A 17,933-nucleotide genomic window follows, 5' to 3' on the forward strand; every position below is an offset into this window, starting at 1 on the left:
CATAAAGAGAGTTTCTACTTTTAATTCAACAGTACTATGCCTCTGTATCGATCTAAGCAGCAATAGGAGAGTGGGTTTTGTTTTGTTTCTCCATCAATATTACCTAATCTGTTTCAATATTACCTTCAATTACCTTCAATTACCTTCAATATTACCTAATCTGTTTCAATATTACCTTCAATTACCTTCAATTACCTTCAATATTACCTAATCTGTTTCAATATTACCTTCAATTACCTTCAATTACCTTCAATATTACCTAATCAATATTACCTAATCATAACTGCAGATTGTGTTTTGTGGAATTATTCATGCAAAAGTAGGGTTGCAGGCGAGAGGTTAGTAATGGTACCAGCCTTCTGGACATCGGAGAATAGAAGAGGGAAGGGTATAGGGTTAGAAGCAGAGGTTGGAGGATGGAGAGAGATTTGATACCGTGCAGTTTAAATATGATACTATGACTTAAAATGTGTAGTTATTAGCACAGTTTCAGCATTTAAACTATTTCCCTGTAGTCACACAAAGCTACACATGCACTTTATTGATATATGTGCATTGAGAGACGGTCTATAGCTCAGCCATTTCTGGCTTCTTGACTTGACATTTACAGTTCTTGGATAATGCTCTTTATGACAGTAAGTGGTACTCAAAGAGGATATTAGGAATTGAGGAAGTCATTTAGCAATTATTAACTGACATGGTTTTTATTTATGACTCTTGTTCAGGTTTAGGTTATTATAAGTCTAAACAAATAATTAATAATTGCCCCCCCACCCCTTTTCAAGAGTTAACCTGCAGCTTTATTCCTTGAGCTTAATGACGACTTTAAATATTTTACAGATGTTGCTTGGGGAAGTCTTAAATTAGAAAAAATTCTGTCTCAGTGCAGCTAATAATTCTCTGATAGTGTGGCAGTGAGGTGCTTGCAGAAGGTGACCATTATTTGAATTTCTACCATATTTTGTTACAGCTGTTCTTATGATCTAAGGGTGCTTTGAAGGTGTGAATCATGCATTATTTTGATGTACTGCACCCCTGCAGCACTTGTCTCCTCTCCAAAAAATTACTCTCGAGACCTCACACACTTTGTCCCCTCTAGAGAGGACAATGTCATTTGCTACATCCAGTTTTTAAGCAAAATGTCTGCCTTTAGTGAACTTGACTAAACTGTAACTTAAAAAATGATGAAATCCATAAATGTCTATCATGCAGGGCTGCAGAACAACATGTTTAAACACTTTTTCCAATGAACTTTTCGACAGTTTTAATTTTTGCAGCTGGCCAGCCAGGCCTTTTGATTGCAGTTATAACAGTCAGGCTGATTTGTGTTGGGATGCATGTTTAATATTATCATAACAAATCTAAACATGTCACTTTTACTGTTACTATATATCTATAGAGGGCAAAGCTATGAAAACTTGAATATAAAACTTATGATTTAGTAGAAAATTCTATTAAACTTTTCATAGGTTTGCCCTCCCATGGATAGTCATGAGTGGGATTATTAGCCAACTGTCATAATATTACAAACATTTATGTTCTACTCATCTAAATGTCTTTTAATTATGTTGTTCGTTCCTGTAGGCGATTATAGGCACACATCCCTGTTACGTCAACACTCTGACCAGGACAACCCCCCACCCATTTTAGAGTGGCCACCATGCCCCCTCAAGATGGGAACTCCAGTGGTCCATCCACGAGCAAGAGGAACCCCAACAAGAATAATAACAACACCTCCAAGAAGGCGAGACCCCCACGCCCAGCCCCTGGTCATGGCCTAGCTGAGGTGGTCCTGGATGAGGATATCCTACTCTCCCCTAATGACCAATACAGGGAATACAAACAAGAGCATCTGCATGGGATGAAATATGCCAAGACTGGGGCTCTCAAGACCCTGCTACCATACAGATCACACCCAAGGTTGGTCCTATTCTGTAATGATTGTTGTAGCAACTGTGAGGAAAAAATGCAGACCACATCTGTGTAGTATTCTGAAACTTGTTGATTTTGGGAAGGAGGGGGGGGGGGGGGTTGAGGTGGAGGGGGAAAGTGATATGAGATTCAAGTATGAATAAACCTTTCAGCAATTAGAAACCAATGAAGATTCTTAGGCATTTGGGTGATGTGGTCATACCCTTTAGCACTTGTAATCAGGTGGCTGCTGTTTTTTTTGGTATGCGCTGGAGACGACCGATGAGTGATTGTGGCACAGACTGCAAAGACAAATTAAAGTAATCTAATCGGGAAGTTACAAGTTATTGACAGACACAAATAGGTTTTGGAGAGCAGAATATCTCAATTAGCATCAAATCCCACTAATATAACTTGCAAATATGTTATGGGCATTTATAAAAATTTACAGGTGATTAATTTATTTTATATCAGTTGAAATTAAAATCACTTAATGTGGTTCCCAAAGTATGATTTTGAAATTTCCAAACTAATATTAAGTAAACAAATTTGTTAATCAAAATTTTCTATCAATGTTATTCCTATTGGCTGGGTTAAAAGATAAAGACTTAATTTCTCTGTGAATGTCATTTAATAAACCAGAATTCATTTCGTTCTCATAAAGAGAAAAATATCATCAGTTTGAATTGATGATACATACTAATTTCAATTGATGATATCACTAATTGAAATTGATTTCAACTGTGAATAAAAGGGAACAAAATAATGATGAAATTGTAAAAAAACACATTTTTAAAGACAATATACAGAAATTGTTTGACAGAAATGATAGTGATTTTAGCAGTGATCTTCTAAATATAGCCCATGCGGTGCTGTGTTAATGTATTTATCAAACCCTGCATGGCCGCACTAAAATAATATCTTCAATTGAAGCTAACATGCTAACACAATAAAACAATAAAGAATAAAACAATAAAGATAAAATATAATGATATGGAGAAAACAAAGGAACACTTTAAGAGTTAGAAAAGGTGATTGATTACTCATCAGTGCTCGCTTTAGGAAATCACATTCAATAAGACAATAATAATTATATGTTTATTTATAGAAAGGTTGTTAGCTAAATATAATGATCACAAAAGCTTAGCTCATAATCTAATTGTTCAGCAAGTATACTCCTATAATTACTTATGAAAGTGGAAATGTGTAAAATGTTAGGTAGCCTGACATTTCGATCCTAGCAGGATCTTCTCCAACTGAATCTAATACAAGCTAAGAGGCACAGACAGACAGACGGACATTAAAATTGGACAAATGAGCAATGAATAGAGCCAAAATATAACAACAAAGAAGAGTGTAAGATGAAAGGGAAAAGAGATAAGAGGATTAAGGGCTGTAGGGATTGAAACATCATGCCCTCTATCAAACTTTCACATACTTTTACATGTTTGTTACCTACACACAGGCGTTTTGCATTAGATAAGCAGTTTGACAAACAGAATTTTCCCCTCTTTTTAAAAGTGAAAAGTTGCTGTTCAACACAATTTTCTGCTGATCTTAGAGTAACATTCTTTATGTTATTCTCAGGAGTTAATCACATTATTAAAGGTATTTTCTATATTAGATATGTGTTTTTTTTTCCCCATTGAGATTTGCCAAGTTTTATGTTTTATTCTAAACTGTGTGATATGCAATGTAATGTTAAGAGGGTCTGGAAGTTTATACAGGAAAGCCTGTAGGCCAGTTTAATGTTCCTTAGGTGAGAAATCAGACATTCTGTTGGTAAACCACATATATGTGACATCATCGAAATGTTTGGACTTGGTCTAGAAGAGAGTCATTGTGTCAACTATGTCCTTCCCTTTTTCAGAGTAAATCTGATTGCGACCTTTGCCCAACCCAGTACTCGGATTAAACATCATTGCACGAGCTCTGCTTAATTACACAAGAAATTATCTGATTTGGATTGCAAAAGATAACTGGTAGCAGATAAAATGAGTTCTCTGGTTGATGAACAGACTGACCCTAAGCTACTGTTTCCTACACTATTAATTGCAATGACTTCCAAAAAAAAACACCCTTTTGTCTCTCAATTTACTTAATAATTTATCAACGGTAACTCTTCGTACTTAACCTTTAAACAGTTTATCTTGTGCATACAACTAAGTTGTGTTCAATACACTTACCTGGTATTGGGGAGTTAGATCGAAACAATGATTGGGATGGAAATATTAAAATAATAGCAATACGATGCCCATAAACTGAAGTGGATCACTTAATTGATGCTCTTGAAATGGTATCATATTTTTAAGAGCTAAAATTAGGTAATAGTTTTACAACTACTGGGAGATAAGAAGGTTCCATACAAATAAATTGGTATAATTACATGGTACGTAGATGCTCATATAAGTGTGTGTATGTCTGATGTCAAGCATCAGGAGGGGTGCAATGTGAATCATTTTTGCACACTGAATAACAGATATTAATTAAAAGACAAAAGATTATCCCAAAAATGAGTAAAATTTAAAGAAATCTAAGAAAAAATAAAGGAAATAAGTATTTTCATTAATAAAGCTGCAGTGTTTAAGTGACACAACTGAAGTGTACAATCATTTCCAAATAAGATAAAAACCTTTCTTAATCACCTTGAAATATTTAGTTATGTGTGGAAATAATACAACTGTTAAATATGAAAACTATTGCAGATGTTATAATTTGTAACTCTGGGGAAGACTATAATACCACCTTAAAGGCATTAAAGACTCGCCCCAAACCGCCCGTGGCCATCTGAAAAGTTAACTTTCTGTTGCTTGCAAGTGACGTTTTGTTTGTGTTGCTACAAAATGCAGACAGTAATGAAACATGATACCTTGTTATCTTTAGCTGGACCTGAGATGTCCATCGCTGTATCGTTTTTACACTGTGCTGTGGGTATTGACCGCAGCTGTATGTACTGACTGTACACTAGTGTCTAATTACTGATGGTAGCAAGCTGTGTATGTATTTTCTGGGATCGATGGTGGTGTCTAACACTTCTGTTACACCTCGTTCAAAACTAGGTCAGATTACCGGCGTTAGAAGTTTCTTTTTGCGCGACTCTTCCCACCCTTTAAGGAATAGAAATAAAGATGGTTGTTCAGTCAGCTCTATCTGTAGTCGTCTTCAATGTCAGACTGTACAGCAATTTAAAGTCAGTTATTAACAATTTGGGAAAAATAAGGATTAAAAATTGATTGTACCAAACTGGGTGGGTAAATTACATTCATTTGTTATCATATTAAATTATTTTGTAAAGCTGAAGAAACTTGAACTTCATTTTTCATCTTGTTCTTTTCCAGCAAAAAGAAGCAAAAGTTTTCACCTCTGGACTACCATGGTCTTTTCAATTTTCTGTCCCTGCGCTTCCTCAACGATATTTTCTACCACGACAAGGCTAATCTGGACCCAGAAGATCTCTTCCCCCACTCCCAGTGGGATACGTCATACTATAACGGTTTACGGTATGCCCTCTATTCTGGATCTTCATGTGGCTGCTGGTTTTGACAGTCTTTTGTCTTATTTTCATGAATATGTAGCTCTTTGTATAGGCCACCATGTTTCATGAGAAATAGTCAGTTTGTTTTTCCCCGCGAGATCACATTAAGTAGATTTTATGACGTATGAAATATGCTTAAACGAAAGTTACAATACCCATATAGCTTAGGGGGCATGTAGCTCACCACTGCTCTCGCGGTCTAATGTTAACCATAGCCGAAAGTACCAACTAGCCTCATGTGGGATGGAGACAGGATCTTTCCATTCACTGTCCTAATTTTGAACGGAGCATAACCCAATCGATCACAAATTTGTTGTTCTCTGCAGGTTTGAGTCCATGTGGCAAGAGGAAGTTGATAAGAAAGGCATTGAGAAAGCATCTCTGGGGAAGATATGTCTGAAATTTGTACGGACTCGACTAGTGTTCATGTTCACTGGATTGTTTATGGTTACGATGTCTCTGCTCTTTGTCACGGTAAACTTGTTTTCTGTTCGCTGTTTCACATTATTAGTTTTGCATGTGTTTACTTTGAAAATTCTTTTCGTTTTCGAACAGTGAGAGACGATCGTAACTCTGGTATCATGTCAATATAATTAGCTCTGATGAGAGAAGTTAATCAGACTGAGTTTAATGAAGTGCTATTAGTGGAAACATTTGAAAGAATTAAGGTTTGAATCATATCTATGATTGCATGGGTGGGGGGGGGGGTGTTGGTCACCTATTTGCCACCGTAAATTCCTTTCCCAAAGGAAGATTAACATAAGATTGAGCTTTCTATTAGTGCAAGGCTTGCGGAGTATGTGTAATACCAGCTGCTTATCACCAAATAAGGAGGATCCTGGTAAAATTAGACAAACTTAAGCGAGTCTTCAAATTTGAACCTAACGAATAATAATAGACGTAAATTCATTACCAATGTTGGGGTTGCATCATCGATTCCTTCTTCCCTTCCCCAATGGACCCCAATGTTGTTTGACACCCTTATTGTTCAAAATAGTGAAATAAAATATAAAATAACTGTGATGAAATTCATGCAAATAAAAGCTTCAATTCAGATCTTCATCATCATATTGCCACAATTTCTCAGCTAGTAGCTTTAACAGTTGGCCATAGTCTATCAAAATAAGTTCTGTCATTCTTTTTTCTCTCACTTGTAGGCTTACCTCACCCAGAAGATCCTGGTCTACATTGATGACGGTGAACGTGATGATGTGTACGGAATTGGACTTGCCCTGTCCATTCTAGCCATGAACCTCTTCCGGGTTTCCAACGGTCTCATGTTCTTCATCACCTCTTGTCGGACGGCTACGAGGCTCAGAGTAGGGGTCCTCTCCATCATCTTCCAGAAGGTCGCCCGCCTCAGGAGTCTCAAGGATAAATCCGTCGGTGAGGTAGGTTGATTCTTCCATGAATGCAGATACATTTTTTCCCCCTCTTTTATAGGAAGTTTGTAAACGGTGATGAGAAATTTTGCTGTTCTGGTAAATACTGCAAATATTTATTACTCTCATATCAACCCTGGTATTTTTGTTTTTGACAATTTAGTGCAAGACGATGTTTTAGCAATTAAGTGTCATCGTGGCTTTAAAGATACTAGACAAAGGAAGTATAGATAGTACTTGATGCAGAGTGGTGTGACCCGACAGAGGGAAGGAGAAGTGAAGGGGTGGGGAGTGGGAAGTGGAAGCTTTATCTTATGAGGTAAGCTCTTAGATGGACACAGTTCATTCTTTACATCATCCATTTGAAGTGGTGGGTGGGGGGGTGGTGGGGGGCATTAACCACTCATGGATAAATATGCTTTATTCTTCTCCACCATGGTCTGACATCTTGGCTCCTGTAAACTACAAAAAAACTTTGCAGGATTAAGAGCTACATGCCATTAGGATTGAAATAAAATTCTAGAAGAAAACTTTGGCAGTTAAAGTTGATCGTCTCGATTTTCTAGGTGGTCAACATCTGTGCCAACGACAGTCAGCGTATCTTTGACGTCACCATCTTTGGTAATTATCTGGCTACCGCAATTATACTGATCATAGCGATCCTGATTGTCCTGTACTTCATCCTGGGGTGGTCCGCCGTACTCGGTACACTGGGAACCTTCATCATCTTCTGGCCAACTCAGGTATGGATCATCTCTGAGTTCTCCTCTCATCTAGTAGTGAGAAACCCTGCAGAAATTTAAATTTTCCTATCAATTAATTTTTCATGAACATTTCGACTGTACAATATACATGAGGAACACAGAATGTATATAGTAAGAAAATCAGAGGAATATGTCAAAATTGAATTCATGATCTGGCATGTCAGATCATGACGTTCTCAAGTTTGAGAGAGTCAATGGTCAATGGTGTATTTGTATGGACTGTGTGTGTGGTTTAAGCTAGGTATAATTTCTTCCAAGTATATAATTGAAGCACTTTGGTGGCCGTGACTTTACTCAGTGGTTCCCAAGTTCAGTGAGACAACCCTCTCAGCTCAAGATCGAAGACTGAAAAAGCAAGCTTGTTTAATTTACAAAATATATCTTACTTTTTGGGCACTAAAACTAATATACTTTTTCTTCATTACTGGTGAATGTAACTTTTCCCCCGCAGGCTATCTTTGGCAGAATCACCACTTACCTGAGAGAACTCTGCATCGAGGTCACTGATGAACGTGTCCAGAAGATGAATGAGGTACTCACCTACGTGAAGCTTATCAAGATGTACGCCTGGGAAGTTCCATTTTCAAAAGCTGTTTCAGGTGAGAGGATGCATGCTTTTAGGGGGAGGGGGAAGTTTGAGATGGGATGGGTGTGTCAAAGATATTTAGATTATAATCCCTACTTCCATTTAATAATTACTTCAATTAACCAGATAGTGATAAAAATACTGATAAAAATACTGATAAAAATGTCTTTTCTTGTTGGTGAATGGAGAGTGAACATAATGTGTTTGTTCCCACGACAACCAAAATTAGTAATGGTGGTAGTCTGCTAATTGTTTTCCATATAAATAAAAATGGAAAATATAACTACCTACAATATACATTATACATGTGAAAATACCAAGATTTCAAATAAATTGTTCCTTAATTTTCCTTTTTGGTATTCTTTTTTTCCTTCATTTTAATTATTCTTAATTTTATAATGCTCAACTGCTAAATTGAAACATTGCTTTGGAGTAATAAATTTGATTTGTAAATTTAAAAAATACCTGGATTATTTAAACATTCATTACTCGATCATAGCCCTGTTTCTGTAATCACTTTTCGGTAATGATGTAAACACTACATTTTCCGTATAATATTTATTCATGAAAGTGAACGATTTCTTTATCCAGCTATCCGCGCCCGTGAGAGAGGCTACTTGGAGAAGGCTGGCTACATGCAGAGTTTCAGTATTTCCCTGACACCAATCACCCCAAATATCGCCACTGTCTTCACCATCCTGGTCCACTTGGCATTTGGTAACGAATTGACTGCCACCAAGGTAAAGTTCTTCTCCCAAACACTTTCAAGTAGTAAAAATCAACTTCAAGGAATATTGTTATCATTTGCATACACATTGATATGAGTTAATTTCTTAATGGCAAGATATTTGCAAAAATATATGTATAAATTAACTCAAAGAAAGATCATTCAAGACTTGACAATATAAATTGTAATCGAACAAACCAAGACTTCAAAAAATTATTTTTATTCTGGAAATTTGTGTTGTAAATTTATTAGTAGTAAACTTATAAGGGAGTAGTACATTATTCTTCCATGCAAAAATGAAACTAACAATTTTTGTTTTGTTTCACTATATATTTAGGAATAATGCTGAGTAACATTGGCCTGTCTTAAGATATTGAAAATCAAATCAAAGCATTGCATGAAACATTCTCAAGGAAAATTTGATTTTTCAGATTGGATACAAGTTGCCATAAATAAAACCCTTTAAAAGGATCACTCATATATATAAATTGTAGCAAAAAAAAAAAAAAAATGTGGTTCCCTAAAATGCCAAATTTAAATCCATTATTTCATGCACTTTTCATCATTTCTGATTCTCTTGTTGATATTTTTGTTTGCAATTTAGCAATTGGATGTAAAAGTTACTGTTTCTTACTTTATCACTGTTCATCTCATCTTCATTTTGATGATTATTCTTTCCCTCATGGTGTAGGCCTTCACACTCGTGGCCACTCTGAACACCCTCCGAGCCGTCATGGGTGCTACCCCATGGTCTATCCGTGCCATCGCTGAGTCCCAGGTTGCCCTCAGGAGATTGAAGGTAAATTTTTGTTAAACCTATTTCAAACAGATGTTTAATAACAATTTTCCTGTAGACATTAATACATTACAAATGAATATGAAATTGTGCTAACCAATATATATTTAAATTTTGTTTGTTATGTCATTTCTTTACAACAATTTTTCAAAATCTGCTGTTTATCAATGTAAGTTTTAGACTTTAGTACTGGCAACATCGTCCCTTATGTGCTTTCAAGCAAGTGAGTGAGAATAACAGAGTCACTAACAATTGCTCCTGCTGGCATGTAACTTTGCACCATGTAATAACTTTATTGTGATTTATTGATGGTTAATGGGTAGTAGGTATTATGGGGAGTCATTATTAATAATACTTAGTCATTAAACTGCAACTCACCAAATTACAATTTAGACGGCCCCACAGCTATTCACAGCAGGATCTTCTAGAGTCCAAAAGTGAAAAAGGAGTCCGGCACAAAATGCATACACGATATACAGTAACAAGTCAATTCAACTTTATTTTTGCATAGATGCTTTAGTACATGGCCAAATGATAAGAAACTGGTGTAGTTACACATATGATGAGCTCTAGATAAAAACAAGAATGTCTATCAAAGCTAGTGAAAAAAAGAAAAATGAGAAGGCTATGAAACAAACAAGAGAACGCATAAAAACACAACCGGAACAAGGAGAAAATATCTAAAGTCACAGAATGGGAAACCTCGTTACGGGTAATACTGATTAATTAAGTGTCGTTTCAGTTTTTGTTGCAAAGAACTGAGACTCTTACAAGATTTTTGCACACTTGGGATATCTTGCCAGATAATATATAAGAAGTTATTAAATTAATTTTCTGCATTGGGTGTTGTTTGTGTGTGTGTATATTTGGTCCTCTTATCGTTTTTGTAGAGTATCCTGGTGATGGAAGACATGTCTCCATTAGACAAACTGCCAGATAATGACAGATTTGCTGTGCTCATCAAGGGAGGGACCTTTGCATGGGACAAACTGGAGAAGGAGAATGATCAGGATGTGGTTGACGAACGTGATCAGGTCAAGCTCAGAGACATGAACAGTGACAAGAAGAAGGTGATTGTGTCCGGCGTCTCAGCAGCTCTGGTCGGCCTCGACAACGAAGAAGTCAACGATTTCATCCGTCGATCAGACATCAACAAGAAAAACCCATACGACGAAGAGCTTGTTGCTCCCGTCCTCTTTGGTATCAACTTGAAATTGGAAAAGGTGAGAAAAGAGAAATCTCTTGATGCATGTGGATAAAAGCAAATGTTTTGTCAGATTAATAGACTCCTCCTAACCCACACCCCCCCCCCCTCTAGTGACGTCCCTGCTCCTGACAGTTCAGGGTATCACCAAAACATCATTGGGTATTTAAACTCTCAAGTTTCGATCTCAGGAGGATGTCAGAAATTTGGGGTAAAGATCAGTATTTAAACCTCTGTCTTATCGGGAGACTCAGAAGTAAGGCATTGCACATTGTTAATGATGAGATGCTTAAAAATTGCATTTAACAGCAGATTGACACATGTTTAAACAGCCATGGGATGCTTAAACATGCATTTGACAATGGGGGAAGGGAAGGGATTGTAGCTTGCAGGAAATTTCATAATCTCAAAGAGTGTACATCATAGGTATTTTCACATTGATATTTCTTTGATTCACAGGGTAAATTGACTGGATGTTGTGGTGGTGTAGGAGCAGGCAAGAGTTCTCTCATTGCGGCAATCCTCGGCCAGCTTCACACACTCGAAGGACATTGCGTCAGTACTGGCAAATTTGCATACGCTGCTCAGGAGGCTTGGCTGTTCAACGCTACTCTGAAAGAGAACATCCTCTTTGGAAAGCCGTACGATGAAAAGAAATACAAACGTACCATCTACAACTGTTGTCTCGGACCAGATTTGGCTATTTTACCGTACGGTGACCAAACTGAAGTGAGTATCATCATGGACTGCAAATGTGATTTAATCGGCACATTGAATGATGACAAACATTTGTGTATACAATTAAGGACATGGAAATCCATAATTCCGCCCATATAAGGCCACAGGCCATCATTTCCGGATTATGATGTACTAATATAAAGGGTGACATCCCTATGTTCCGACGTCTCTATGTTCCGACGTCTCTATGTTCCGACGTCTCTATGTTCCGACGTCTCTATGTTCCGACAAATTGTTTGGACTCTAATTTTTTTTGACCAAATTTTAGTCGGACCCCATTTGTGACCCAATTTTTTTTCGGACCCCATTTTTTTGGACCACAATTTTTGGGAAATTTTTTTGGACCCATATTTATTGGTGCAAAATTTTTACCAACATGTTTTCGGACCAAATTTTTTTTCTGACCAATGTTTTTTGGGACCCCAACTATTTTGGACCAACATTTTTCGGACCCAAATTTTTTTGGGACCCAACTTTTGCACCAACATGATTTCTGGCCAATTTTTTCCCTGACCCCTAATTAGGTCCCCAAACAATGGGTCCCAAAAAATTAAGTCCGAAAAAATGGGTCCCCACAAATTGGGTCCACAAAAATTAGGTCCAAAAAAAATTGGGTCCGAAAAAATTTTGGCCTCAAAAAATTGGGTCCAAAAAAATTGTGGTCCAAAAAATTGGGTCCAAAAAATTGGGCCCGAAAAAAATTGGGTCCGAAAATATTGGGTCCAAAAAGAATAGGGTCCGGAAAAAAATGGGTCACAAAAAAAGGGTCCGAAAAAAATTTTGGTCAAAAAAAATTAGAGTCCAAACAATTTGTCGGAACATAGAGACGTCGGAACATAGAGACGTCGGAACATAGAGACGTCGGAACATAGAGACGTCGGAACATAGAGACGTCGGAACATAGAGATGTAACCATATAAAGCACTGTTAGGGTAACATGTAGGATGGCATGAAATAGCCTATGGTTTCTCAGGAAACACTGAAAGTATACTAATGATCTGTACCATACAAAAAAGAATGTATTTGTATGGCAATTAATATCCATATAATCATACCTTACATTTTTTTAATGCTTTTTTGGCACTCCATGAATGTGGGAATTTCAGCTGCATAGTTGCAGAGATTCACCCAATTTGTTGTTGGAGGGAAACTTCCATATGCAAAAATCAACTGAGGCCAACATATCAAGACATCCTCGTCTTTGAAAATGATGCATTATTGTCAGAATTGGATCGTAACTTGACAAAGTGGTTGTATTAGTATAGTTTAATGGATCCATTTGAGAAATTGTCAGGTATGTTAGTTATACATGGTATTCTTACATGTGTAAATAATTGTTGCTTTCTAACGGTTTGTTACCCCAAGGAGTATCCGTACCCCTCCATTTCTAAGTTTTTCTGGATGGATGTTAATAGTACAATTTTTAAGAAAAAATATCACAGCATGAAAGAGAACAAAGAAAAAAGTTTTGTGAACTGGCCAACATATCAATTCCTTAGCGCCATTCCTTGTGCGGCATGCGAACTGAATTCGACCGCCGCAGTTTTAGGCCTATGACTTTACCATATAGACCATTTTCCTACAGCCATGGCGTGAAAAGTTAATACCGAAAAAATTTAGTTCAAACGGCACTAAATAGAGAAATGTGTTGTCTCTCAAGTTCTGTTATTTTCTTAACAATACAGCTCAAACTTCCACCGGACTTCGGTGATTTACGATGCAAGGTTAATAAATATCGAACTCAAAGCCCTCATTGATAACACACAGTAAATACTAAAGAAAATCACCATTTGATAGCCGTACTTTGTTTGCGTAACCATCCTCTTGAATGTTCATTGACAAATTTAGTTCAAACGGTTTTGGAAAGGATTTTTTCTTAACTTTACATTGATGTTAAATTCATTTTCATTGGTCACTATCTTCAATCGGACCAAGTACAATCCAATCGAATGTCTTCTAAGAAAAATACAAGTTTCGCTTTCTTCGGTGGGCACGCCGTTACGTAATATGTGTATCCTGTACTCTGCAATAGGGTACAGCTACGCAAAGCACAGTGTTCACCTACATCGCCACAGCCGAGTTTCGCTTTCAAAACGTCATATTTTATTGAACTTTATGTTATTTCAAAGAAAATGACCGTGGAGTATCATAAAATGTTGAAGCAAGTAAGTACCAATTAATTTATCTAATGCAATCCTATAATTATAGAAACACCGTTTAAGACCCCCCTGATGAATGGAATAGTCCAAACAACTTGTCCGCACAGAGCCACAGGATTTTCGGTCAAGGTGATGAGTCATACGCGTTGGTCAGTAAGAGGGCTATTTTGAAGGATGTTTAGTGTGCATTTCAGAAAGAAAGGAATTGATATGTTTTGATTCCGAGTAAACTTTGTTTGTATTCATACGTATTTCTCCTTCTGCGATCAGATCGGTGAGAGAGGTCTCAATCTTAGTGGTGGTCAGAAGCAACGTATCAGTTTAGCTCGAGCACTGTACTCGGACCGTGACATTTATCTTCTGGATGACCCCCTCAGTGCCGTAGACGCCCATGTCGGAAAACACATCTTTGAAAACTACATCCAGAAAGGCCTGAAAGGAAAGACTGTACTGTTTATGACTCATCAACTGCAGGTGAGAATTCAGCTGATTGCCATGGTCTGCATTTTTTAACTTGGTTTTTTCATCTACCATTGTGAAGAGAAAATTACCTTGATTACGTCAGCATGTTGTTCTGAAAGTGTTACTTTCTCCCAGCTAATATCAGACGTATGCTTCAACAGATCCTGCAAGTATCCCCCACAACGAATGTCTAAAAGCTTCAGAGGTATGCTTCAACAGATCCTGCAAGTATCCCCCACAAAGAATGTCTAAAAGCTTGTAATATCAGACGTATGCTTCAACAGATCCTGCAAGTATCCCCCACAACAAATGTCTAAAAGCTTGACAAGGTCTGTTACTACATGTTTAGAAACCAACGTCAACTGCGTACTGTTGGCCATAATTACCTACCACACTTGCATTGTGGATGTACCTAGCCTAACCTTTGAGCCTCAATTTCTACATGTCAGTAAAGTGTCCAACAGGGGAGAAAGGGGAGGGAGGAGGAGGTGGGGAGAGGGGAGGAGGTGGGGGAGGGAGATGGGGGAGAGAGGTGGGGAGGGAGGTGGGGGAGGGATGTGGGGGAGGGGGGGTTGGTGATCAGTGGTAAATCCTCCATCCTACTTTAATGAAGAACAAGAAAACTAACTACTTCATCTGTTAATTTTCGTGACGGATCGAAAAACAGCCTTTTTCTCTGTCCATTCAGTATTATTTGAGATTATTTCTGATCGTTGCCCTAAACTTGCAGATTATATTTCCTCTGTTCTATACAGTACCTCAAAAACTGTGATGTCATTTTGACCTTGGCTGATGGACGTATCGTAGAGAGTGGAGACCACGATACTCTGATGTCGCATAACAACGTCTACGCCGGACTCATCAGGACGTTCCACAACCAGAAGGAAGAAGAGGAAGATTTAGAAGAGGCGGGAAACGCCCTCAAGGAGAAAGAAGAAGAAATGCATGAGAGGAAAGAACGAGCTCTCAGCGAACTGAGCGGCCGATCTCGGGCGTCCAGTGTCCTCAGTGACATCGTTCCCAACGTACAGATTGACGGTGGTAAGTATTCATGCTACACTATTTACATCAGAAAATGCGCTTATATTCCGTTCGGTCAGATCGTATTTCTCCAGTAGTGGCCCTCGAATCTGTCTGATCGTTTTGGTGTGCGTATCTTTTTCGATAGAGCTGATGTATTGTAAATTGTGCTTGGCGTATCTCATCTTGTGGTCAGAGGCACACTGCTCATAAATATAGTTTTTAAAAAAGTTTTTTAAAGTGCTTACAAATGCATGGATGCACAAATCATGCGGTTCCTATTGCATTGGCTGCAGTGGTATATTACTTCAACGTACCATCAATTGAGATCAGATATTTGCAAGTTTGGTTTACATACAGATGTGTAAAAGTCAGGTGTAGCAGTTGGTCACTGACATGTTAACAGAAGATTAATTTTTGAGTCCATTTTGTGAACTGCATTGGATAAAACATTGGATGCAAGCAAAGGCTGTTGGAAAGCTGTACATTATGTGCCTGCAGTCATGTGTTTTGTCATTTTATTCCTCTTCACTGGGACAGAATTTTTACTTTCAACTTGTACCATATATCTAAAGAAGTAATTAGATCTCCTGCCCCGCCCCCCTGTTCAGACCAAATATGTTAGATATATATTAAGAACACTCCTAGTTTTAATGGATAAAAAAGTCCCAGATTTTATAAGAAAACCTACATTTGTCTCTAACTTTCAACCTGTTCCATTGTGACATATTTTGTTCATAGCTACATGAAACATACAGTAGTTTGCGATGTTGTACAGTGAGAATTTTTTCCCTTTTTTCCCTTCAATGATGCAATTAGGACCTCCAAAATTGATATACCTTTTTCATGAATTTGCCTGTGTGCGACTTTTATACCTTTGCCATAATCAGCTCACTATATGGTCATAAAAATGATATTGGGACCACTTCTTTGTCGATCACCACCATGAAATTTCTTGTTTTATTCAAATGATTTTTGTGTTTGTATTTTCAGGCAAACTGATCAAAGATGAAGTTCGTGGTACAGAAGCGGTCGGCTTGGAGACCTACATGGCCTACGTAAGGTCCATGGGTGGCATCTCCATGGCTCTTCTTGTCTTCTTCTTCTTCTTGCTCATGTTCTTCACGATGACCTTCAACAACTGGTGGCTTAGTTATTGGCTCGGCCAAGGATCCGGGGTAGGCATTTCTTTGTATTTATTGGTAATAAAAGTCGTGACGGTGATTATCATGAACCGTTTTGGATACGGGAAATATTGAAAGATTTGAGCTGGCAGATCCTTAAGAGGAGGTACCTACCAAAATGCCAGAACATCTCTAAAAATAAATAAATTATCATATCTATCTCTCTCTCTTGCTCGCTATATATATATATAGATATATATATATATATATATATATATATAGATATATAGATATATATAATTGAAAATGTAATGAGTTGGTAAATTGTTGAACAGTGAAAAAACTTCCAGCCTCCACCGTGATTCAAACTCGGGCCTCCCGCTTTATATGGGGACACCCTAACCACTAGGCTATGGACGCTGGCTGATTGTATGTCCAGAGGTTCGAAACCGGTAAGGAAGGTCGTAATTCCACTGTAGGCATTTGTCAGATATACCATTTAAGTGTCATACCACTTTATAGGATAAGGCAAACTATAACAGGCTGAAAACGACCACCATGCACAATACGTGATATCCATCAATCATGACTTGAAAGTTGCCATAGATCTAAGTATGGTGCCCACATTATAAAAAGGAGTGCCTGACAAATGGTTGGAATAGTCACCTGTTATTCCAAACTCTGTAAGTTTATATGCTCTATTATGGGTACGTACATTTCACCAGAATGACCACACAGTTTTCACTCATATATCATGAGGTTATAGGGTCATAGGTCATAAGCAATGTCCAGTTAATTGATTCCTTTACTGAAGGTGAATAAATGTCATCTTTCCTGTTTTTTTAAATTTTATACATATCGTCTTTCATCAAAGGAGCTTTTCTTTCCTAATCTTATGTTTAACTCTTACAGGGAGCAGACGGTGCAGACCCTGAGGACATCTCGCAGAACCCACAGTTGGCATTTTATGAGGGAATCTACGGTGGCTCGTTAGGATTAATCATCATCTTCGGTGCTATCAAATCCGCGGTCTTCATGAAGGTAAATCGATTTTGATTTTCAAGACTTGATCTTTTGTTAAGCCAGCTGTCACACAGCTAAATCAGGAGAAAGTTGAAAAAAAAAACAGAATTATTATGGAGAAATTATATTCTTTGGCATCAGTCTCACAAAAGTGACTGAAAAGTGGTAATTGTCTGACAAGAGAACTTTTTGATCATCACTTTTGATAAACTGGAAGAAATAATTTAAAAGGCTATTTTATATGTCTGTCATATCCTGTTATTTGCAGCTCACACTTCGTGCATCTTCCCATATGCACGACACAGTCTTTGTCAAAGTATTCCGCAGTCCCATGAGTTTCTTCGACACCACACCAACTGGACGTGTCCTCAACAGATTCTCAAAGGATCTTGATGAAGGTGGGTTTCAGATAATAATAGAAAACAGACAAGCTCTTCTTTGAGTAGAAACATGAGTGAACAAGAAACTAGTGGTACCTGCTTGATCAAAACATAAAAAATGA

At 37.6% G+C, this 17,933-nt stretch overlaps 1 protein-coding gene across 1 annotated transcript in view; it reads left to right on the top strand.

Moving 5' to 3' along the window:
• The window catches only part of LOC139974685 (ATP-binding cassette sub-family C member 5-like), a 31,554-nt gene that overhangs the window by 5,466 nt on the left and 8,155 nt on the right, over positions 1 to 17,933 (top strand). Inside the window, exons 3-17 of the mRNA XM_071981956.1 lie at positions 1,585 to 1,920; positions 5,250 to 5,411; positions 5,773 to 5,920; positions 6,604 to 6,837; positions 7,395 to 7,571; positions 8,044 to 8,191; positions 8,770 to 8,918; positions 9,597 to 9,704; positions 10,592 to 10,924; positions 11,365 to 11,634; positions 14,073 to 14,276; positions 15,020 to 15,305; positions 16,278 to 16,462; positions 17,321 to 17,449; positions 17,700 to 17,829. Of these exons, the coding sequence (XP_071838057.1) occupies positions 1,661 to 1,920; positions 5,250 to 5,411; positions 5,773 to 5,920; positions 6,604 to 6,837; positions 7,395 to 7,571; positions 8,044 to 8,191; positions 8,770 to 8,918; positions 9,597 to 9,704; positions 10,592 to 10,924; positions 11,365 to 11,634; positions 14,073 to 14,276; positions 15,020 to 15,305; positions 16,278 to 16,462; positions 17,321 to 17,449; positions 17,700 to 17,829 (2,923 nt within the window). The 5' untranslated portion in view covers positions 1,585 to 1,660. The remainder of the gene's footprint in view (positions 1 to 1,584; positions 1,921 to 5,249; positions 5,412 to 5,772; positions 5,921 to 6,603; positions 6,838 to 7,394; positions 7,572 to 8,043; positions 8,192 to 8,769; positions 8,919 to 9,596; positions 9,705 to 10,591; positions 10,925 to 11,364; positions 11,635 to 14,072; positions 14,277 to 15,019; positions 15,306 to 16,277; positions 16,463 to 17,320; positions 17,450 to 17,699; positions 17,830 to 17,933) is intronic.

This window comes from Apostichopus japonicus, chromosome 10 (genome assembly GCF_037975245.1).
Source record: "Apostichopus japonicus isolate 1M-3 chromosome 10, ASM3797524v1, whole genome shotgun sequence".
Taxonomy (NCBI): Eukaryota; Metazoa; Echinodermata; class Holothuroidea; order Aspidochirotida; family Stichopodidae; genus Apostichopus; species Apostichopus japonicus.